Source organism: Silene latifolia, chromosome 1, assembly GCF_048544455.1.
Source record: "Silene latifolia isolate original U9 population chromosome 1, ASM4854445v1, whole genome shotgun sequence".
Taxonomy (NCBI): domain Eukaryota; kingdom Viridiplantae; phylum Streptophyta; class Magnoliopsida; order Caryophyllales; family Caryophyllaceae; genus Silene; species Silene latifolia.
In genome coordinates this window covers 18,488,751-18,513,330 of record NC_133526.1, presented here as the reverse complement: position 1 = coordinate 18,513,330, position 24,580 = coordinate 18,488,751, and the positions used below count along the sequence as shown (strand labels likewise).

The following is a 24,580-nucleotide window of genomic DNA, read 5'->3' as shown; positions in this document are numbered from 1 at the left end:
GCAGGTTTGCCCGAGTGGTTAAGGGGGCAGACTTAAGATCTGCTGCACAGAAGTGCGCGTGGGTTCGAACCCCACAGCCTGCATTTTGCGATTTTTTTTTTTTGATTTTACAAAATTTATTTTGGTAATCTGATTTTGTAAAGAGAGAGTTTCAATGACTGCGGTGTTTATGGAGGTCGTGTCGATCATGAGATAGGCTTCTGTTCCAATTATGTGAGGTTGAGTTTTAGTCTGTTCCGAGGATTTCTTTACTGGTCCAATACAATCAATTCATGTTGGTTCTCGAGCCGTACGAAGAGAAAACTTGCCGCATTTCGCTCAAAGGGTTGAAGGGAGATAGTGCGAAAATCCAGAATTTGAATTGATGAATCTCTCTCCCAAGAAGTTTTTTAACCGAAATCGCCAATTATGAGTTGGGCGCTTACTTTTGCGTGCATGTTGATTTTAGATGGTAGGTAAACATTAATTTTATTCCAGGAGTAAAGAGGATGAGATACTGCGCAGTAGTTAAACCAGCAACGGCATCAATGTTGCAACGGCTTCCTCGCTCTCATGTCAAGATAAACAAACTATTCATTCTCATTGCGAAATACAAATATTAAATCCTGCTTAGTATGGCTACCAGCCTACCAGTAATATAACTGTGAATAACAACATTATACAACCGCTGTGAATAATTACGATGACACAAATTACAATTATATAACCAACTGTGAACAAACTACAACTAGCATTCATACTGATAACCTATAGTATAACTGTGCAAGTATTGAAGCCTTGCTGAAAAATTCGATTCTTGACTGGTTAGATAACAGAGATTTACATTTTTATAGCATTTGACCCTGCAACAACAGAGAACGACGGTTGACTGTCAAAAGCTCAATCTTCAGAAATATTGACAAAACTTGCTGAAGAAATATAGCAGAATGTGACAACCGAAAAAAAAATTATCTAGTCTTTGTATATCTAAAAGGGTTAATTGATGAGAATAATCCAAACTATGACCCTACTTCTCATATTAATCCAAAATATTGTTTAACTGAGAATAATTCATACTTCTAACCTCATCTTCTCATACTACACTTAGTAACCCCCTACCTGTTAGTCAGGTCACCAATTTTATTTTTTATTTTTTTTTAAAAAAAAGAGAATAATTCATTAAAATAACAGTAACATTGACTGGGTAACTTCATCCAATCTCTCTTCCATGATCAATCACCAAACCCAACAACACCAACATCAAACCTTAGGATAAACAACAGTAGCAGCAAAAAAGGATAAAAAACAACAACAATTAACAAATCAACGTTAGTTTCCAAATTCAACATCACCATCAATTTGATGATGATAATGAAACCCAGAAGATCCAATTTCAACCCTATCTCCCCCACAAATTTCTAATTTTCAAGTATTTATAATGCCCCAATGAAATAATTGAAACGACATGCCCCAAATACAAAACACAATATCCGTTAATGAATATGAGGACAATAAAATCATTTTTTGTCTTCTTTCGACAAAACTCACAACTCCAGTGGTGGCTAGACAAGATGATTCGTACGAACTGGGATCGATTAGGCTCGGGTTTTGGTTCCGAGTTCGAGATTCGTGGTGCTTGCTTGTCGCAGAAGGTGAATCGGTGACTAGATGCGGCTCGGTGGTCTGGTGGTGCGTGATGGAGCGGCTGTGAACTTGTCGAGCGGAGCTCGGATTGGGCGTGAATGGTTGTTGATGGTGGTGATAATGGGTGTGAATGGAGGAGGGATCAAAGGAGTTTGGTTTGTAACTTGTTGATTTACTTCTATGGAGTTTGGGTTAATAGTATTAATGGTGTTTAGAGGAGTGAAAATGGTAGATTAATGATGAATTAATGGAGGGAAAATGAAAATGAAAATGACAGATGATGGCAGGATTAATTGCACATTAGGAATGGAGATGGAGGAGTTTGGTAATGTCCATTAATTGCACATTAGGAATCAAAAGAATTTATACGATTTGTTACAAATTCATGAAATTATGGGTTTGGGGTTATGAATAGAACCAGGAAAAATAGAACCAGGAAAAATAGACACAAGGAAGAAGATAAAAAATGGGACCCACAACAACCTTACCTTTTACATAACCTGTTGTCACAGGTCAAAAATTGCATTAGTTCAGTACAAGAAAAATAAGGCTATAGTTCAGATTATTCTCAGTTAAACAATAGTTTGGATTAATATAAGAAGGGGGCACATAGTTTGGATTATTCTCATCAATTAACCCTATCTAAAATAGTCTTTCCCACATAATAACTAAGGCCTTGTTTGGATGAAGAGATTTGGGAGGGAAGACACAATCTCCCTTATCTGGTGAACAAGTTGGGCTGTAGGAAACTGGATCTCGATAAGTCAAATCAAAATCTTTCCTAATATCTTATACAACATTCCCTGCCCTACATCCCTCTCCTTAACCTTCTTATCTTATTCAAGGAAACTCTAAAACAGATATCGCTAGATCATTAAAAAAAACGAAAAGTAGTCTTTAAAACTATAAGGGATGAAAGGAGAGGGGAGCTTCATATGTAAGACAGAGTGCTATTCTATAGGCTTGTAGGATAGTTCACCCACAAATGCTCTGCTGCAAGCAGGAGAAATTATCACCCAGGCTAATATCAAATTGTAGGTTAACCAGCAAAAAAGTATCCTACATGTCATCTAACAACTAACAACCACAAAGATCCACTGAGATTCTATTGTCTCATACCATGGACAGCGATAACTTCTACGAATTTAAATGATTTGCATTGAAAAATCACGGTCGAGTAATTGAAGTGCACCGGGAAGGATATTAGTATAAGTTTATTAATTTATTATAAACTGCAACAAGTTTAAACTTCACAAGGATAAAGATGATAGCTGGGTGAATTGCGTTTACAACTTTAAATGTCGCTCATACAGGGTCCATGAAACTTTACTTATAAATTGCATCCCTGACAGTGAGATATATGTTTATACATCCTTGTCAGAAGTATTATCTACACTTCAAACTATAATGAAGCCATATATATGAGAAAAGCCTGAAAAGGAAGGTTGGCGTCAGACACACAAACCTGAAGTAGTAGGAAGAACTGGAACCCTTCCAGCAATCACATGAGGAAAAGAATCAAGCAATGAGAGGAAAAAGAAAATCATCATAACTTCTATGTAAGAAGATGTGCATCTCCATTAACTGATTGAGGAGCAGGAGATTTAAGCAGGGATTTTAGTGTATCCATAATGTTCGCAAAGGAAGGACGCTTCCGTGGCTCACTACAACAGACACAAAAGCTAATCAGTAAAATATGGAAAACTCATAAATCTGCTGCTTATCTGGAAAATTGGATTTTCTACTCACTCTGCCCAGCAAGCCTCGATAAGGGCAGCTATTTGAGGATTAACGTCGCGTGGAATTTCGAGTCTCATGAACTTGAAACCGACTGCGGCAACAACCTAAACAAGGATAAGCGACAAAACTTGTAACGAAAGGGAAAAAAATGAAGTCCCCAGCCAATAAAGGAATTAAAGCAAATATAAAAGCAGTGTCGACAGAAGAATCTAATAGCTCCAAGAAGCAAGCCTTAAGATTAGTACAGTGGATAAATCAACCTCATTTACACACAAGGTAAGATAATCAGTTAGATCATATGCATTTCGGTTAATAAAGTATAGTACTACTTTCCCCTTCTTCATCATCAGCAACAAACAAGCATATAGGGGCCATCACCGCTATAATGTACTAAAAAGTGTCCCATTCCATCTAGGATTAGGAATAGGCACCCTTGCATGGCCCAAATTTATTTGGGAAGTCCCTCAATAGAACAAACTAACCACTAGGAAGGGGAAAGACCTGCACTTTGGCTGTCTGTGCACCCAAACCTCCTTTATCACTGGAGATCCTAATGCCCCGATTCCATCGTTGATGGGCGTTGCCAGCCACATTTTAAGGGAGCGCAATTGCGCCCGTTTTAAGGGTTAGAAATGATTGATCTTTAAGAAGGCATTGAGAGGCAAATAAATATAAAATCATTATCATATACACTATAACTGCAATATAAATAGGGGACTAGGGGTACAAAACCATACAATCATGAAAACTGAAATAGAATACTTTGAAATTTCTTTTATACTAACTCAAGTTGAAACAGTATCAAGTGCAACTATGTTAATAATCAGATAATTGTAACTAGAGTGATAAATATCATTGGCAAAAGGTAGTATCATGTGATTTGTCGTGACTCGTGACAATATTTTGACATTGTACCTATAATAGAAAATTACAAATTTGTGTCCCTATATTCAACATGATACTGATTTTATTGATTGCACTTTCACAAATGTAATTTTTTAGAAATTATGGTGAATATATAAATTAAAATTTGACTTTAAAGTGTAAATCAAACTTATCAAAGTAAATTATACTGAATAAAAGGTATATTTTTTAGTATAAAACTTAAAATAAATATTGATCAATCAACTATAAATGTAATCGGGCATTATTTAACTGCGTATTTATTAAAATAGTTCAACATATCTAAGAACTTTCCAAAATGCGCCGTCGAATTAAGATAAGCCTGCACTTTGATGCTACACTATTTTGAAAATCTTCCGTCACCAAAAGTTCACTGATTGACCTCAAGAATTGCATTTGAAGATCTATCAAAGTCACTATTACAGTGTTAGTAAGCACCACCACAACAACAACAACAACAACAACATTACCCCAGTGCCTCAATGGCTCCCGCAAATTGCGGGATAAGGGGGGGGGGGGGGTCGGATGTACGCAGCCTTACCCTTGTGTTAGCAACACAAAGAGGCTGTTTCCGAATGACCCAAGATGAAAATTGCGTCGAGAACTGCATCGAAGGACCACTACTTCACAAGAGAAAGAAGCGCAGCCACTTTAGTGAGCCATTTTGCTTTATTCCATCACTATTACAGTGTTAGTAAGCACCAAGTGAATAAATTTTATTGTAGATAAATGGTTAAATTGGCACTTGCTACCTTTTCTATAAATGACTACTCAATAAGAAAATTTTGAAACTCACTACCTAATTTGGACTTCTTTCTACCGATTGCCATCAATCTAGTAATCTATCACTAATGAGTTCAGACAGGCCTTTTGTACATTTTCCAGCGAATATTTGCAGTTCCCATCCAAAATGAATGTAAATTTTTCCTATCTACCAAAAATACTCCTCTTATCATTCAAGTTCGCCTTTCATCTCTCCTCATTCATCTCCTTTATCATTTTGCCTTCTTCAACTTCTTCCTCCTTAATTTCTTTCCCAAGGAACTAATGTCATAGTAAGTTTAAAAGATTAAATTCTATTGTTCTTTCCTCCAATTTACACCTGAGGAATGACCCATTGATGAACTTTACAGATTTTGAAGATTTTTTTTGTCACACTAGTATCCCATTTTGCGAAAAACTGCCAAAAGTTTTATTTTTTGTCAAACAGTGACTACTATTTACCAAGGTTTGCTAACAACTACCAAAAGTAGATTTCGGACAACAAAGTCAATTTTCCAATTTCCATCACTGATTGAAGAAATTATATGGCGTCTATGTTCCTCGTTTTCCCTTCCATCTTTCAACTCTTCTGTAACTCCTAACTTCTAATTGGTCAAGTCAACATAACTCAATCAAAAATCATTCATTGTCACCATCCTCTTTCTTGTTGGAGGACCAACGGAGTAAAAGCTCTTTCTTTCCTTTTCTACTTTTCCCTCCTAATTACAATGTCATATTAAGGACAAATGGGCTTTTAATTTGATTCTACAAAAAAAAAAAAAAAAAAAATTGATAGCATTATTCACCATTGTTTCCTTTGATTATGTGAACCATACATGGCTATTGTGAGGAGTTGGTAATGACTAAGATCTGATAAGAGCATTTGTACTAGGTAAAGAGAGAGTAAATTTGGAAAACAAGAATGAAGTGTGAGGCTAATATGGAGAAGGAAGAGTATTACATAAAGAGAGAATATATTAATAATAAGGAAGACTGGGAGGGAATTGATAGTGGTGGGCTGAAATGGAGGGAAATTAAATTTTATTTGCAATGGCTTGTGACTCCACTAGTCAATGACGGACGTTTTGACTTTTTTATAGAAACTACTTGGGGGGTGTTTGGTTCACATAAAAAAGGTATGAGGTATGGGTTTGGAATGAGTCAAACCCATACCAAGTGTTTGTTTGGCAAATACAAGGGTTTCATACCCATACCTCAAACCCATGAGGTATGGGTTTCTCATACCCGGGGGTATGAGATTGATACCCAGGGGTATCAAACTAAAATGAACAAAAATATGAAAAAACAAATTATAGCATATTGTAAATCCAATTTTTTATATACTTATTTGATTAAATAATCATTTTCATGGTTTTATAATAAGGATAAATTACAAATAACCACCACGTATTTACGTACTTTTACAAATTACCACCACGTATTTGCGTTTTTACAAATAACCCCCGAACTTTTGCGTATACTCCCCAATCACCACCGTATTTTAATCCCGAATATCATTTTTCTTATTTTCCGTCTTGTTAAGTTACGATTTATGCTAAATACCCATATTACCCTCATTTAATTACACAAATTAACTCTATACGAACAACTCCAATACCCCCTCCAAATCCCCAACATCAGATGACAAGAAAGAACAGCAAATGGTAATTAGACTGTATAATTAATTTGACTCCAGCTCAAACATCATTAGCTAGATTAAGCAACAAAAGATGCAATTTCCATAACATGTTGGACATTGAGTGCATTATCTTTTGCTTACCAAATGCGTTAAACAACACAGTAGAGAAACAAAAATGATTAATTCACGACATACAGTAAAACTCTGTACATAACTTAGTATTTGACCGATCACCAGAAAACCCAGAACCTCATATTTATAATCATTGGATAATATCAACAAATCCATCAATTTACACCCTAGGATCCTTCCAATCGCAAGAAGCCAGGGTCATTTTCTCTCCTAATTGCCAAATCGTTTCCTCTAATATTAAGTTGGAATCTAGAACTTACTTCTCATTTTCGCTTGATTTTTGGCGACCCATATCATTAGCTTGTTGATTGTATTCATAAACTAATGCCCACGATTTGTTTTTGGTGATCGATGAATCTAGTGTAATTAATAGCAACATATCTTGGATGAAGTTCTGGAAAATGACAGAATGCTTTGGGGGATTTAGGGTTCGAGATATAAATTGATTTGGGAAATTGGGGAAAACATGAATATGGGTATGCTATGTTTGTGTATAATTAAATGAGGGTAATATGGGTATTTAGCATAAATCGTAACTTAACAAGACGGAAAATAAGAAAAATGATATTCGGGATTAAAATACGGTGGTGATTGGGGAGTATACGCAAAAGTTCGGGGGTTATTTGTAAAAACGCAAATACGTGGTGGTAATTTGTAAAAGTACGTAAATACGTGGTGGTTATTTGTAATTTATCCTTTATAATATTGAAAATTATTATTTACAATATTTTAATTTACGCATTTTAACCTTAATTGAGGAGGCTCAAACCCATACCACTCAAAAATGAAACAAACACAAGGTATGAGGAATCAAGTTTCAAACCCATACCACTCAAAAATGAAACAAACACAAGGTATGAGGAATCAAGTTTCAAACCCATACCACCCGGCGGGTATGATTCCTGATTCCAAACCCATACCCGTGCAGGAAACAAACGCCCCCTTGGTAGTGTTTAACAAAGCTGGTAACAGTGGGTAGTGTTTGGCAAAAAATAAATCTAGAGTAGTTCTTTGCAAAACGCGGTCCATATCAGTGTTTAACAAAAAAACTCGGAGTTGAAATGTAGAATTATGTAGGGTTTAGTAAGGCGAAAGAGGATGAGGATAAATGGATAACTATAAAAGTGACTAATGAATTTTTGCAAAGCTAGCGTAACGGCTAATTGGTCTTTTTGCAATGGAAGAAAAGGGTATACCGTTTTTTTGAAGTTCTTCAGCCAAAATTCAAAGACGTAACAATTTGCAACAAAAAAGTTTATAGGGAGCAAATTCTAAAAAATTTCTTATTAAGTAATTTTGTAAACAAAAGGTACATAAGATAGTACCGATTTAGACTACATATATACATTTGATATACCGAGTACCTAGTAAGACAAGTGTACACTAAATAACACACAATTTTAGTTACTTTAACCACATAATATTGTTTTACTCAAGTAAAATTACATGACAACAGAACTATTTGAAACTAGAGATATCATCGAACAAAATTTCATAGGTATAAATAGGTAGCTCAACCACGGGCGGGCATCAAGACTAGTTTATACCAAAACTGGAATGAAGCTACAACAATCACACGGATAAATCTACTAGCTTGTGGATGCCAAAGCATGAGTCTAAGATTATCACTTAAGCAAAAATTACGATCTTCAGTCCTACCAACAATATTCATCAAAAGAATATCAACAATGTAATGAGGGCATAAGACAGATTTGTCATGTAAAAATCACCATATATAGTTAACAAATGCAGATATTAGAAGATAACAGACACACCTTTCCCTCGATAAAAAAAACAGACAAAAGAAAAAAAGATAACAGACAAACCTGAGGAGGATTTAAGTTACTCCATGGTTGTTGCAATGTTGCAAGTTCCCATAATATAACACCAAAGCTATAGACGTCAGCTTTCTCATTTGATGGCTCATTACGAAGAACTTCAGGTGCCATCCACTCGGGCTGTTTTAATTATTGTTGCGATTCACAAGTCAGTATTTCAATATTTAAGCAAATGCAACAGAAAATGAAATGTATCCGCTCTAAAAAATTTTAGCCTCCAGAAGACTTACAGTTCCAGCCGCCGACTTAGATGACAAAAAAGTATTAGCCTTTAGTCTTGAAAGGCCAAAATCACAGACCTAGATATTGAAATATAGTATTAGTAATGATAGTCAATAGCATGATTTAAAAAATATATATATAACAAAGGAGGAAATAAACAGCACAAGTCAAGAAACAATATTGAAAAAAAAAAAACACGCAAGCACAATTGTCAGCAAAAATAAATAAACACAAACAACAACAATCACCTTCACGGTATACTTCTTATCCACCAACAGATTGGGAGACTTGAGATCCCGATGTACAATAGGTGGGTTACGCTTATGAAGGTAGTTCATTCCCTTTGCCTGTACATTACAACGTAATAAATCACTAGCCAAAAAGAATTATGAGTAGGTGGTGCTTCAACTTTTTTCTGTTGACGTATACCCTACATCATCTAGTGACCAGAACCTACAAAGTACAACGAGAAGTAGAACTGCAAACACTCGAGGGAAGTAAAAAACATACCACATCATAAGCCATACTTAGTCGTCGCCTCTCATCCAGCACCTCCCTACCACCAGATTTATGTAAAAGCCTGTATAAACTTCCTCTGCAGTTGGACCAAAAAGACGATTGTTTCAGTGGAATACATTAATAACATTAAACCTAAAAGCATGATATCCAAGTAGGCCAAGGACATGAACCTGCATAAATATTCAGTTACAATAGCCAGATTAGGAGGTTCAGTAACAGCCCCCATGAAGAGAACAATATTTGGATGCAGTAAGCGTCTCATTATTGCAACCTGATTAACAAGAAAACTTCATCCACAAGAAAACTGCAGATAAGAGAAGTAAAAACAATAATAATGTTGCGAAAAAGAAGTCATCTGACTCCTGCTTAATGTTTACCTCCCTCAAGAATTCTCTGCAGCGTTCTGGATGAAAATCTTGTTCCATGAGGATTTTGACTGCAACCTCCTCCTACAAGTTAAATTATTTAGCATCAGAAGGATGTAAAGAGTTAAGATGGGAAATAATCAAAATAAAATTACAAACAGTTCCAATGTCGGTAAAAAAATGGGAGGTGGAGCGAAAATGAGAGTTTCTTGTCCAGTTGTGAAAGGCTTTCAGAACCGCTTCTAAGAGCTAGAGTAGCTTCATTCATGACAAATAATATTATTTGATCCATACGATTAGTAGACAGGACAAATAGATGTGCTTTCGTACAAGATTTGCGAATTTCATTGTTTACAGTACAAACTGCTGTGATTTTGAAGTATTTATTATACATGCAATAAGAGACAGTATCCGCTATACCTTCCTCATCCATTATTAGAAATCTCTGGAGTCTACAACTTTCAGACAGCTTCTAGACATTCAACTGTAAACATGATTTGAGTCCCAAGGAACTTTAAATCTAGAAGGGAAAAACACTAGTAGATAGTCTTTATGGGTTAAACAGCATATTCAACAGCCTACAGATAAGTTGGTTGATCGAGTACTTTCAAGGTAATGATGGAGTAGAATGACTTATGTGGAACAGATAGGTAAACTCCTAAACATAAGCAATGAATTGTTACACACTTAAACCTACCTGCACATCTATGCATGTAAGGAACAAAAGAGTATGGAATGGGTAAAAGTGGATATTGCATCCGCTCTAATTGGGAATGGTATGTGTAGTTATTTAGTGGGTGGTGAGCGGATAAGGGAATTACATATTATACATGTCCTGAAAGATGGAGTGGGGGGATGGCTTTTCTATCATCAGCGCATCATACCCACTACCTATCATTGTAAGGATATTTGCTAGTACCTTTTCCAATTCACGAAACTATACTTTTTTCCCCTTATTTTAAATAGTTATTACATGGGAGAAGCTCAAAAATTTATTTCTATAATTTAGTAAGAACGAATTATTATGAAGAAATATAATGGTGGATAGTGTCATGAGTTAGATGGGAGGAGTGTAGATGGGGCAGGTTGGTTCTGGAAACCTTTATTCATGTGGATAGTGGGTGGATCTAGCTGAAGGCTTTGCTTGGTGAGTGTGAATGTGAAGCCCTAAGCCACCCAGCATTGCCCCAATTACATCCCTGCTTATCAGGTTGCTGAAGGTTGAGTTATGACTTATGAGCCTTCAGCAATGGGACACTGGCAAATGAGTGCTTGAGCTTGCCAGCGCAATAAGATAACTTCACAACCGAAAGAAAACTAATAAACTAACAAAACCAGTTTAGCATTTAAGGAAACTGATAGAAGGTAACTTTTGGAGCTCTTGTGATTGTTTCTACTTTCTACTATTCTTATTTATCCCAATAATATTAAAGTTCGGTGATCAAATGCAGGTAGGTCATGGAAAACATAGTGCATAAAGCAGATATCACTAATCTTCATTTGGAAAAGATTAATCTCAGTATGCCACACAGCCACAGTGACAGATTCATGACAAGAAAATTTAGTTGAGTCGTAGAAGAGTCCAAAAAAAGGAGCGGAAGAATGTGGTAATATTGTTTATAACTTTCTATAGATCAACGACTACCAGCAATTTCATCTTTTGAAAATGTATGGTGTGACAGTGATACATCATTAATCAAATTCCAATAGAAAAGATAAAGAAACAAATACTATATAATCCCGTTATTTAGGTGTGATGTTCTCGCCAATTGAAGTGGAGCTCTGATTTTTCGAATCAGCGATTAAAATAGGAGTACACGGGAAAATTTATAAAAATCTGCTAGATTCATATTGACTAATACCCTCACGTGATAATAAATAAATAATCAGCATTACCTTAGTGTCTGCTCCAGGGCAATGGAAGTCACACGTAAATAGACTTCCTCTGACAATACAGGACGTGTTTCCATATAACCTTTAACCGAAAATGTGAAAGCTCTCTGCGTCTTTACAATTGAAGCGCAGAGAACTTTAACAGCCATTTTAATTTGTTCCATTATATCCAAAAGCCAAAACAACAATAAATCTCTGGGTCTTTCAGAATACTAATTTGTTCCATTAGTTCTAACTCATGTAGTTAGTAAGGTATTACTGGTCAAACTTAATGCCTTAGTTTAGGATAGTTATCATATAAGGCAGAGTCCACAAAATTGAATATAACAAGCATTCATGCTTTCATAGTGATTGGAGATAAACCTTTAACCCATACAAGACTAATGACGAGAGACACTTTATTGAGTTTATTCTTTGCCAAAACAACAGTTTATACCCAATAAAACAGGCAACAGATAAGAGAAGAGATGCTCACCGATCCATTCCATTCTGCCCGATGGACAGTTCCAAAAGAACCTGCAGATTCATACAAAGTATGCAGAATAAACTCCATTATTGCAAAGGAAAAAAAAAACAGAATGCTCCACAGTTAATAAATATTACTGAAAACACATACTCCCTTTGTTTTTTATATGTAATTCTTCACATATCTGAAACACTCACTTCAATATTTAAAACTCAATCCCATCTCTCAAAATATGTAAAACATTATGAAATGTCTACTCGTGTGAAATTATTTTTCTACAAATCTAATTATACAAGTTTATTAATTTTTGTCAATGTATTTTTTGTTAAATCATAAATCAAACCGCCATCACGGAAATATAAATAGCCACCTGTAGAGTTACAGGAGAGAGTGCTATACAAGTGACTAAAAAACATAACACGAGATCAACAAATCAAAAATCAGACTTCAAAAATATGTACCTGCTCCAATCCTATCTCGCAGGACAAGATCATTCCATGAGATTATCAGATTATCCATGTCAAGAGACGCATCGCTTGCTGATCTGCTTGAAGCTAAACTAGCCTCGAACCTAGAACTTCTTGTCGAATTTCTAGTTAAGTCAGTATATTGTTGGGTCCCTATTTGTCCACTGGGAGGAACAAAACTTGATGGATGGAGTTGTCTGAAAACATTAGGTGCTTGTCCAATATTTTGTGCAGGGTTAGATTCAAAAAACTGGGATTCTCTGTCATGACCAGCTAATTGAGAACCTTCACGCTCATTCATTGAACTGAGGGCAGTACTACTTCCATCGGGAAGCTTCCTACCAAATTGTTTATGATACATTGCATCCCCCACATCTTGCTCATTCAAAACACCTGATACAAAATTTCCATGTCGTGTAAGATGTATGCATGTTCATATAGCAGTCATTTTAGCAAGGTAGCACAAGTTGGACTGATGGTTTGGAGTTTGACTTGCAACTTAAAAGGTCAAATTTCAAGCGCCCACAAGGGCACTTCAACATCATCATCAACAAGGAGACAACAATAAAGCCTTAATCCCACACTGAATCACTACCAACGTGAGTACCGTGTGAATTCCGCGAGAATGTTGTCTGTTAGAGAACACAAAATACCCAGGACATATAAAGACAGTTGCTGATAGGCAATTAATATTTTTTTTTTTAATTGCATTCAGCCAGATGTTATCACAAAGAGATGGGGAGATAGAGGCTATCAACCTCCAGAGTACAGACTGTTTTAATCAGCAGAAACTGCAAGAGCTTAAAATAAACTTATATGTACCAAAGTGAGTACCGTGTGAACTTCACAAGAACTTTGTATGTTAGGGAACAAAATACCCAGGAAATCTAATGACGAATGCTGATAGGCAATAAATGCTTCTTTGAAAGCATCCAGCCAGCTATTGTCACGAAGAACAGGGGCTATTAAAGCTCCAGCCTGTTTTTATCAGCAGAAAATGCAAGAGCTAAAAAGAGCTTATCTGGGTCTGTTGGGTTATGAGCCACATACACTGATAATGGTACTTCTAAGGGTCTTCGATGCATGGAATAAAGTGAAGAAATGCATGTTTCTTAATTGAATGTCTTTTAGAAAGAATATATGATTATATATCAAGGTTTAACCTCCATTCTGGTACTTGTGCAAAATAAATCACCAATCAATATCAATACTACAATTACAGAATTAGAAAATGTACAACTATGGCACATTAGAGTATTGAGAAAACAAACCCCAGTCCACCACTACTTCTTGAACATTAAGCCAACTAAGGGGTTTTCATAGATTCAGAAACAATATGTTCGATATAGTAGGCATTGCCACCATTGTTAAGCACATATTTCTCTCCGAGCTCTTAAAGAGCGCAAAGCGCACACATCGTAAGGTTCAAATGTGAAGACATTAAATGCAGGTTTTTAATAGCACCTCTAGATTCTGATTTCTGAAGAAACCTAAATAGAAAGTTAACACCCGTAACTTGTAACACCAAAGACAAATTAATTTATTGGAAGTGTCAAGAAAGAGTGTAAAATCACCTGTAGAAGGGCCGTCAAATACAAGATTAAGAGACTGACAATCCAAGAAATACTGTTTAGCCAATGACCTGTAATCAATGGTAGGTTCAACTGATCTAAATCGTGGAAATCGTAACGGTGAAGAAATTGATATGGAAGATGGACCATTGAACAAGGAATCAGGCTCACATAAGCAACCTGGCTGCCCAATCAGATCAACCAAATACTCCCTGAAAAAAGTTGGAAAATGATTGTAATACAGGTATATACACAGCAAAAGACTGGAACAGTGAACATAAATATTTGATGACTAGAAGAGAGTTTATCAAGCCCTGAAACAAATGAAACTTTGTTAGACAGTTGCTAAGCAGGCAGAATCTACGCAATCTAGATAGTTAGACAGTATCAAGGCAGCATCCATTGTTTATGTTCTTTAATTTTAAATTGCATCCCTTTAAAGCCCATAGGGAAATACAATTGAAAAATCTCGTACCATAAAGATGTAGGGACTCTAGGGAGTATCTATCAAAACAACTACAAAATTTCAATGAGCTTACAAAGAGCCTTCTAAAGCAGACTATATTTCTCCTTGGCTTTTGCCCCAACATACAAGAGTCCAAGAAAGTTGAAATTTCATTTCAGTTATTTCTTTGATATCTGCCATTGTATTATTTTTGATAAAACAGGAAGGATATTCTTGATCTGAAAGAAGTAAAGCCATGCTAAGTCGTAGATATTCAGAAGAGCAAGGAGGTACATGGTATTAAAAAAATTGCACTATAAGGAGCTATTATTACTAGAACTTTCTTAGGTGAGGCTTTACTTATTGGAGAACCCTCAAATGTCTCATTCCCATATGAGCAGTTTTAAGGTCCAAAGCATTTAAATACTGATCACCTAAATAGTACTGCTCAAATAATAATTTTCTATTTTAGCAAAAAAAAAAAAAAAAAAAAAAAAAAAACGCACCAGAGATAGAAATGGACACAGGCATAAGATCACACACAAGTTACAGGTATAGAGATGTGAAGTATTAATGAGGTACCTGTCCGAACCAAACCTTACAAGACAAGAGCTAGCATTGTTTTTACTGCAATATTTACATCCTTTTGCAATTCGACATGGTAAATCAATTGCATCAGCAAGGACCTGCAACCAAATGTCGAGACAAATGTCATTCAAAAGTGTGCTTTTCATTAGCATAAACATCAAAACAGGTGGCAGTAAAACAAGACAGCTAAATTCAGACAATATGCATAGTCAATCTACCAGTTACGACATACTTTGAATAGCAGAGCCCGATGTCTGCAGAGGCCAGTAGATAAGCTGCCAATGGGAAGCACAACAGATCCCAAGCAATCTTTTAAACCAAGAATAAATTCCTCCCAAATGGGAACCAAGTCCTCTTCCCTGGTTGAAGCTGTACCCCTTGTGATTGTGAGGGCCAAATTAATGTCAGGGAGGAAAATGATATAAAATGTGGGGGAAAAAATCTTGTTAAAACAAGGGAGCATAGAGTGGCTCACTTCAAGCAACTGCACACCAAATTTGCCAATTGATCAACAAGATCTTCAGAGGTAATGCAATTAGAAGATATATCCAGAGCTTGATTCTGGAATTCTTTCAATTTGGCATCACTATGCCGGTCAATCAAAACTACCTCAAGTGAAGACTCATTAACAGGATCTACTGATTTTAGTGTCTCAATAGAAGGAATGCGGCCACTTTCTTGTAAATCAGCGCACATGGACCATACATAAGGATCCATCCCATATATATGATAAAACCCATCCGGAATTTTGTCGAAGTAAGAAAGGCAACCATTTACCTGGTAAGAGACCAGATTAATGAGCGTTGAGAGGACTGTAAAAAAGGGCAAAATTACCACCAAAAAAATCGGCAATAATGATACTAATCAGCCAAAAAAAAACCAACAAAATAGCACTAGAACTACAGGATACTTGTCTAAAGTAATGTCTCGACCTGACTATCTAAGCATCAAGCACGACGAAATTAAGGAGGTTCCAAGAAGAGTTATGAAACATTTAAACAAGAAGTTTAACTCAAAACTATGAGGGATACTCCTACAATAGGTTCTACTTTGCCAGCAAATGATACACAATTACACATCAACCAGCAGCGAATAACGTCCACTGCAGTCCAGTGGAGCAAGAGCTATTATCAACCTCATCCACGCTGACGCAACCTTGACACATGATCGTGTACAATTTCATCCTCGTTAACTCGATCTTTGGCCATAACCGAGCAAAAAATACAAAACAAACACACTTCAGTATCCTGATTCCCACAGTCCCCACCGGCAACGATCATCGATTTCAAGTTTTCAACCAAGAAGTGAGCAAATACAACCATGTAATTATAAGTGAAATGAACCCACTACTAAGCCCAAGAACAAGAAACATATGAACATATGATCACTAGTTCACTACTACATCTAACTACAACCAGCCCATACCCATGATTCAAAGAAATCTACTTACCCTATCCTAACCAAATGAACATACATGATCCGGAAGTCGCGTTTAAAGCATAACAACATAACACACTATAGCACAACCTGATTGAAAAGGAGGGAGTATCATAAAAATACTAACCAGCCTAAATCTAGACCTCAAAGTTCGTACTGTTGCAAAACAGTATGGAACATACCAACGAAAAACAACAATATTACCCTAGTGTCTCAATGCCCCCGTCAATTGCAGGATAAGGAACGAATATATGCAGCCTAACCCAACTCCTATGTTGCTAACACAAAAAAGTTGTTTCCAAATTCCCCAAACGGATTATTGTGTTGAGAATTCATCCAATGAGTACTGCCCCACGTCTCCACTTAAGAATAAGCTTAGTCAAATTACTAGTTCCGTACACCATTTTGCTCAACTCTATAGTACTCCCTCTGTCCCGGTCATTTGTTGTCCTTTTCCATATTTGGGTATCTCGGTGAGTTGTTGTCCTTTCTATTTTAAGAATGAACTTGATGAACAATTTAATCATTCACACTCAATTTGTTCCACTTGTCATTTAGTAATTGACCCCTTACTCTTTCCTTGGTCTTTGTGCCAAAACCAAAACCAAAGGATAACATTTGACCGGGACGAAGGGAGTAATTCAAAACTAAAGAATAATACGAGTAAGGAGTTTCTACGTCCAATGCAAACGAAAAAAGGCGAAACCGAAACAATAACAAAACACCAAAAAAAAACACAACAATTACCCAAAACCGATGAGAAACCGATTCAGCAGACTCGGAAGACGACAACCGAGACGACAAATCCTCCGGCACAGAATCCAAAACATTAGGATCATCAGCAGAAGCAGCTTGAGTAGACAACCTCAACGCCAAAGCCAATTGCAACTGATAACTCTCCTCCGTCTGCTGCGCCCAGCTCTTCGACAAACCTCCGCCTCCGTCAACATCGCGTAAATAGCTAACACCGTCGAAATCACTCGCCGGAAACGAAACTGACGGCACATAATAATCGCCGGATATCGAACTCTCGCCGAAACTACTCCCGCTACTCTGCCGCTGCAACCCTAACACTGCTCCACCGCCACCTCCGCCGGAGAACTTCGGCGGTATTGTTTGATCGTCGAATTGATTTAGTAGTGTGTAATTCGACCTTCTTCCCGGCATTTCCATGGATAATTTGTATCAAAACACTATAGTATCGCCATTGTTGTGGAGATTTGATAAATAGTAATATTAATTCGAGTAAAGTAGAGTTTTAGGTTGTTTGATTTTGATTTTGATTTTTCCCAAATTTTGATTGTGAATGAGAAAAGTATGAAGAGTGTGTGGAAAATGTGGATATGAGTCCACTATTTTTCCACTTTTGGTTGTTGGGTTGTGAATGAAAGTGAGAGACGTGAGAGGAAATTCGGTTTAGTTCGGTGGTTTACAAACCGTAGTTATCTGACGTATTCGTATAACTGAACGCTCTTTGTTTTTGTTTTATTTATTTCAGTACAGTTTTTATACACATCAAATCAGACAATTGTCATTTACGAGTACTATTTTCTGTTTTTTTAACAAAATGATGAGTTAAATAAAACAGGAAAAATAAGGTTTATATAGTACTCATATATATATATATCATACTCCCCCGTCTCGGTCAATAGTTATCTATTTTTAGTTTTGGTAATCTTTTGTGGGTCATTTCTCATGTGTATGTGGGTTTAGTTATTTGTGTGGTCTAAATTCGACAAAAGTAATAGATCGAGACGGAGATACTAGTACACAAATTCTCATTTGTAAATGGTAACGTATAGTATTCATTACAAGTTTGTGACGGGTCAAATAAAACTCATATGGGTAAATAAAGAGAAGCCATTTGCGAGTCTCTAAACAGTTTAATGTTTTTCTTATCTACTCATGTGGATTGTTAGACTATGTTTAGCTCGGATTATGTCTAGTTCTGGCATTACAACATTAGGTTTATCTCGAGTTCGAATCATTGTCGGGTTAGGTCATCCAGATAGATTTATCGGATTTTGTACGAATCGAGTCATTGTAAAACTTTAATAATGACAAATTAGTAAATAACTTATTATAGTTTCAATTACCTTTCTTACGACACCGAATCTATCATCTTCTTTGGTCAAATATATATGTAAAGGAAGATACGATTTGGTGTTGTAAGAAAGGTAGTTGAAACTATAATAAAAACTTCTCTCATCTTCCACTGTTAACCCCATCATCGTCCTTCTTTCCCGCCGGCGTTAAAACAACCATTTATTCTTAATGTCGGCGGGATTGACCCCAACCTCTTTATTATGTCTTCACCTTAATTAACCTTTTTAGCTTGCATGTTGCTGCCCAGACGTCCCCGGCCCCTTCGCCCTCACCCCCACTTGATTTGACGTCTATAGGAACATGGTTCCGCTCATGTCGTTTCTATACGATGGTTTGTTATTGTTCCGGGTGTGATTCCAGAGCAAGTATCGTTACCACCCGTGGCTTGTAGAATAATGTCTTGAGTTGAACCCTTCTTGTCTTTATCGTTCCTCTCGGCCTCTCCTGCAACAATGAACGAACTGAGGGCTTGGCTTTGTGCCAAGCGTACTCACTCCGACGCTCAAGTCAGTAAACTTAAAGGATTAAGTTGTGTTACTTGGCTAGGTATGTATATTGTAGAGAGATAAGGAAGATATTACCAGATGAATAGTGTATTTAGGTTAAGTTGTGGATCCTTTCCTCAATGAAGGTTGAGGAGTATTTATAGGCTTTTACCTTTTGTCACGTAGTGGCCAAGTGGCCAAGTGGCTAGCAGGTGGAAAGACTGATATACCCCTCGGCCGAGGGACCTATGGCAGGCCGGCGGGCCCTGTTGACTCACCGCCGAGGGGTCTTGGATATGAGTACGCGGGTATGTGTCCCTGGCGGTTGCCATGCCGAGACCCAGGCTAACAGGCCGATGGGCTGCATCGGCTAGGCTGTCTAAGTCGTTGACTTGCTGTGGATATCTTTGACCTTGTTCAATATGTTGACTTGGTCAGCGGTGCAGAATATGCCCCATCAGTTATCAATGCGTTGTCTCGCTATTTTCTCCCCTTTCGTTACCCCTCTCCCCCACCGGGCGTTATCACGTTTGTCAGCCCTTCTTCAGCCTTGTTAAAGTTATCATCTATCTTTCATGGCTTTGTATGCTTCAAATATGGGTCCTGATGGGTCGGTTTGAATCGGTTGGTTCTTCGAGAAAATGGTGTGGGTTCTTCGTGAGGTTAGCGGATATGATTGTGATCTTCACCTTTTCCAATTAAACAAAATTGTGTTATGTTGTGTTTTCATTATGTTATTTATGCTTTAGTGTTTTACGAGTCTTCAAATAAAGGCTAGTTGATACCATCTTCGATTTTTGGTATTAAAGAATGTGGCTTTCCTTGATTGTGTACTTGGTTTTCATATTATCAGATTGCAAAATGGAATTATGGTATTATGAATTACTAGTTTTAAACCCGTGAAATTCACGGGCTATTTTATACTCCGTAGTTATAAGATTACATTTAAGCTAATACTCCATATATTGTCAATAAACTGAAAGTCATAAGAAAGTCGATATTATATAAATGTAGAATACAACAAATTAGAGTTGGTTATTTGTACAATTTATATCTTTAAGTAAAGGATAAGTTATGAGTTTAAGACATGACTAAGATATAAGCCTGTCAAATTTCGACCTGATCCGACCTAATCCATTTTTTCCAGGGTTAAAACCCGAAAAGCTTGAGCAGTAACCCGTTCGATATGGAACCCGAAATAACCCGTTAATTTAAGTGAAACCCGACATGAACACGTCGCCCCGTTGAGTCAAAGATAAACTAAAATAATTTTTATAAAAATATTAATATTTATTATATACTTCCTCCGTCCCGGTCAATAGTTATCTATTTCCATTTTTGGGTGTATCATTGAATAGTTATATATTTCCATTTTTAGTAATTTTTATGGGCTATTTTTGTGCATGTGGGGTTAAGTGATTTGTGTGGTCCAAATTTACCCATACTTCTTTCCTTAATCTTTCTATCAAAAGCAATAGATAACTATTTTTCATGTGCATGTGAGATTAAGTAATATATTTAAAAAAATAATTAAAAAACTGAACATTGAATGAATATGATTAAAATATTAATATTAAATATACTTTAGTTTAAAAAAAAATATTTTTCCGATCTATAAAAAGCGTTAGATACTAATTGTTGACCCGCACTTTGCAATCCGACCCATAACCCGTATTACTCGACCCGTATTTGAACCCACCGTACTCGACCTGTATTTTCCGACCCGCCCAACCCGTTGGAGATCTATAGACAACATAATTAAAGGATATATAACCCCACTTAAATGGTGTAGAAAATTATCGGGAAAATAATATCAAATGAAGCCCTCCCTTCTACCCTCGTATACACATTAAAAAGTCATCGGAAAAAAATAATAATAATGCTTGTAAAATGAATTCATAAATTATAGGTATAAGACAACCGCAATTATGAAACTGTCCATTTTTCTTAATAAATAAACGTTCAGTTTTATTATTAAATTAATAAAAAAATTGTCTTTTTATTTAATGAGTTAAAAATTATAAAATAAGAGGTTCTCACACCATGAGATGGTCCATTTTTATTAAAAAAAAATTCATTTAATGCTAACAAATAAGTTATCTTTCCACATTATAGAACCGTCTCACAGTATAAGACCGTCTTAATTTAATAATTAATGACAACCACGATAACTGATGGGGTATTTTTTTTTAACCATTACTGTAGTTTGTAGATTTAACATGGTTAAGAGTACGTTTGTTTTTGGGAATAGTACCATCAATATAGAAATTTAAAATATATTCCGTAACTTCGGTTATAAATTAGTTTTGGAATCATATATTCCATAATTTTTTTTATATAAATATATTCCGTAATTTGCTTGAAAGGATATCATATACTAGTTTATAATCTACTTTTGCTTAGATATTATATTTATATTTATTATTTATTTTATATGTTTTTATAATACGCAAAAGATTATATGGTTTTTAAAGATATATTGTGTAAGAATTTATATGTTTTTTAATTTTTAATTTTAAAGATATATTGTGTAAGCATGGGAGAGATTTTCAAAATATATACGAAATATACAGCGAAATATATATAAGAAATAATTTATATGTTTTTTAAAGATATTTTCTATGTTTTTTTAAAGATATGTATTGATTTTGTCTATATATCATATTTGCCAGGATATCATATGTTAGTTTTACCATAGGCTGCCACGTCATCTTTGCTAGTTTATTATGCTGCCATGTCAGCAGCAAACTTAGAGGATTAATATATAGATATAGATAAGCGTCTAGCGTGGGTTGGATTTGCGAGACGATGGTGTTTTATACTTCTAAGTGATTTTGGGCTAGTGATTGGTTGAGGGAGTTCATTTCCTGCCTTCTTTTATTTGTTGGACCTCTTGGTCTCCGCTAACCTCGCAATTTGGGAGTTTGATCGATGAAGTGTATGAACTTTAATCAATTGGAGGTAGGCTGCTTTGGTCTGCTTTCCACCATTCATTTATACGCTCTTGTGATGTATGTACACCTTGTTCTTCTCACTCCGCAACATGTATTCATCAATGGTATTTCATAAATTTTTGTTTTGTGGTAGATGTGGATGAAGATTATCGTGCCAGCAACCCGTACTCCATGGATTTGGTTTAATACATAAAAGTATAACACTATTATCTTCTTGTGATAACATTAGATTTTGAGGGAGCGAACTCTATTTTAATCCCCCTACTCCTAATAGAATAAAAATTCTCTTAGTTTTCCCTCCAAAATGCATCTAGCTAAATAAGGTAATAAGTAAAATTTTCTTTCATTACATTATTATCTTTTCAGTGAATATATTCTTATAAATACTCTAATTTTGTAACTAAATTAATAATTATAATTTTTTTCATTAAAATAAAATAAAATCTATAAAATATTATTAAAAGGCTAGCCTAAAAATGTCATGTAGACAATACCACATGGGATGAAAAAAAACCACGTACACAATAACAATGTGACTTGGCAAACTAATATGACATGGATTATCAATTTATTATTATATTGCATTAATTTAATTCACTTATTTCCTTTAAAAATCCATCTATATTCCATTAACTTTAAACTTAATTAACTAAAAAAAACTACAATAAAAAAATATACATTAACTATAAATTAATAATTTCAAAATATTTCATATGGAGTAGTATTGTATGTATTCGAAAAAAAAAAAAAAATTTGAATATATAAGAAATTAAGAACGAAGAATAATAAATGAAGTTGAAAACCAAAAAAAATTTGTATTGTCACTAATTCACTACTTCTTTTTTCTGAAAGACACTAATTCACGATTATTGTTACTATCACTTTCTTGTATATAGAAGATTTTTTACAGAACTAATTAATCGACAAATGGGTATTAAAGATCATATAAAATATTTTCTTAGGAAAATATAAAATATATGAAAAATAAAATATTTATTTAATTTAAGTAATTTACAAATAAATTATGTAAATACTTAAGTTACACTAATAATAGAATTTAAAAGGCTAGTAATACCGTGTATTTAGTTCATGAAATTATTTCACGTAAATGATAAGGTTTTGCGAAATATAAAATATATGGAAAAGAAAATATTTATTTAATTTAAGTAATTTACAAACAAATTTTGTAAATACTTAAGTTAAATTAAACACTAATAATAGAATTTTAAAAGGGTAGTAATACCATGTATTTAGTTCATGAAATTATTTCACGTAATGGATAAGGTTTTGTAAAAAAATAAAAACTGCACTTTTTAGCAATATGTTTAGTTAGTAAAACTAAAATAATTATATTTACAATTTTGTGTTCATGGTGAATTTAAATGAGACCTTCTCCATTTCACTTTTATTGTTTAATTATCCTTTAAAATTTCTTCCAAATTAAATATTTTTCGAAATTTAGTATGATAAATGACTTAACTATTAGTATATATACAATATAATAAAAAGTCAAGATGAGTAGTTTATTATTTGACATGTGTCATGTTAAACAATTTTAAGTGTCACATTTAATTTTATTTTTCATTGCATTTTATTAGGAATAGTAAGAGACTATGAGTTGGTATGTCTAAATTTACAAAATGAATTATCATAATTAAGTTTATTAGTGAAATTATGATACAATAAATTTGCATAATATGGTGACATTTCAGTTGGTCACTGAGTTTGTATAAATACCTCCTCATAGAGAAATAAGAGAATCAAGCAAATACAAAATCAATATTGTAACTCTCTAAAATCAAACACACTTTATATCACTCATCCTTAATTCTCCATGGGTCATGTGAAATGTACATTGAAGACTGATGAGTAAGATGTTTGTAGTGCCGAGTCTCTTATCACCAACAATAATTATAACCCAATTTAGTGGTATAAATCGGGGTCGAACCACTAGGATGGAGGGGTTTCTACTTAACTTAATTAGGAGTCTAGTCTAGTCAAAAATGAAAGAAAATGAGTTGATTTGAACTACTAGATGTAACTAAAACAAACAATTGAGAGGAAATGTATACGATTGATTAAAGGTTAGGGCTTTCGGGTTCATCTAAATGGTTTAAGGGCAAACGTGATGATTTAAGGGGTTTATGATGAGAGTTTATCCTATGATGAAAAATCAATGTCTTGATTATCCTAAAGGTGACCACTAACTTTCATTAAGCATCACACTTCTCTTAAACATACAACAAGACCACCACAAACTTTCATTCAATGGAGGAATTAAGTAATAATAAAAAAGGCATAAGCTTTCACTCACACAATTCATCAAACACCTTGTGTGCATGGATAAGAAAGATAAACATTTCACCAAACACCCAAATAATCATACAATCATGCCCATTAATTCCATTTAGACATATTCAAATGG

At 35.0% G+C, this 24,580-nt stretch overlaps 1 protein-coding gene and 1 non-coding gene across 2 annotated transcripts; one reads left to right on the top strand and one right to left on the bottom strand.

Moving 5' to 3' along the window:
- Positions 1-83, top strand: TRNAL-UAA (transfer RNA leucine (anticodon UAA)). Its single transcript has one exon. It is a non-coding gene; the product is annotated as a tRNA-Leu (tRNA).
- Positions 84-561: 478 nt separating this feature from the next.
- On the bottom strand, positions 562-18,036 carry LOC141600475 (serine/threonine-protein kinase CTR1-like). The gene is made up of 16 exons (XM_074420716.1): positions 17,358-18,036; positions 15,649-15,950; positions 15,406-15,550; positions 15,168-15,271; positions 14,144-14,352; positions 12,564-12,962; positions 12,112-12,152; positions 9,756-9,827; positions 9,549-9,649; positions 9,370-9,454; positions 9,108-9,206; positions 8,868-8,936; positions 8,626-8,757; positions 3,373-3,467; positions 3,089-3,287; positions 562-842 (listed from the first exon to the last, which is right to left on the bottom strand). Exons 1-15 carry the CDS (start codon positions 17,781-17,783, stop codon positions 3,179-3,181), a joined length of 2,388 nt encoding a protein of 795 aa, XP_074276817.1. The 5' UTR covers positions 17,784-18,036; the 3' UTR covers positions 562-842; positions 3,089-3,178.
- Positions 18,037-24,580: the final 6,544 nt, after the last annotated feature.

Bases quoted from the DNA above. Each gene is read 5' to 3' on its own strand.
- LOC141600475 (XM_074420716.1), bottom strand. From the start codon at position 17,783: ATGGAAATGCCGGGAAGAAGGTCGAATTACACACTACTAAATCAATTC. The intron at 9,455-9,548 runs GTTCATGTCCTT...GTCCAACTGCAG, and splicing joins GTAACTGAATATTTATGCAG to AGGAAGTTTATACAGGCTTT. The intron at 8,937-9,107 runs GTGATTGTTGTT...TTCAATATCTAG, and splicing joins ATAAGAAGTATACCGTGAAG to GTCTGTGATTTTGGCCTTTC.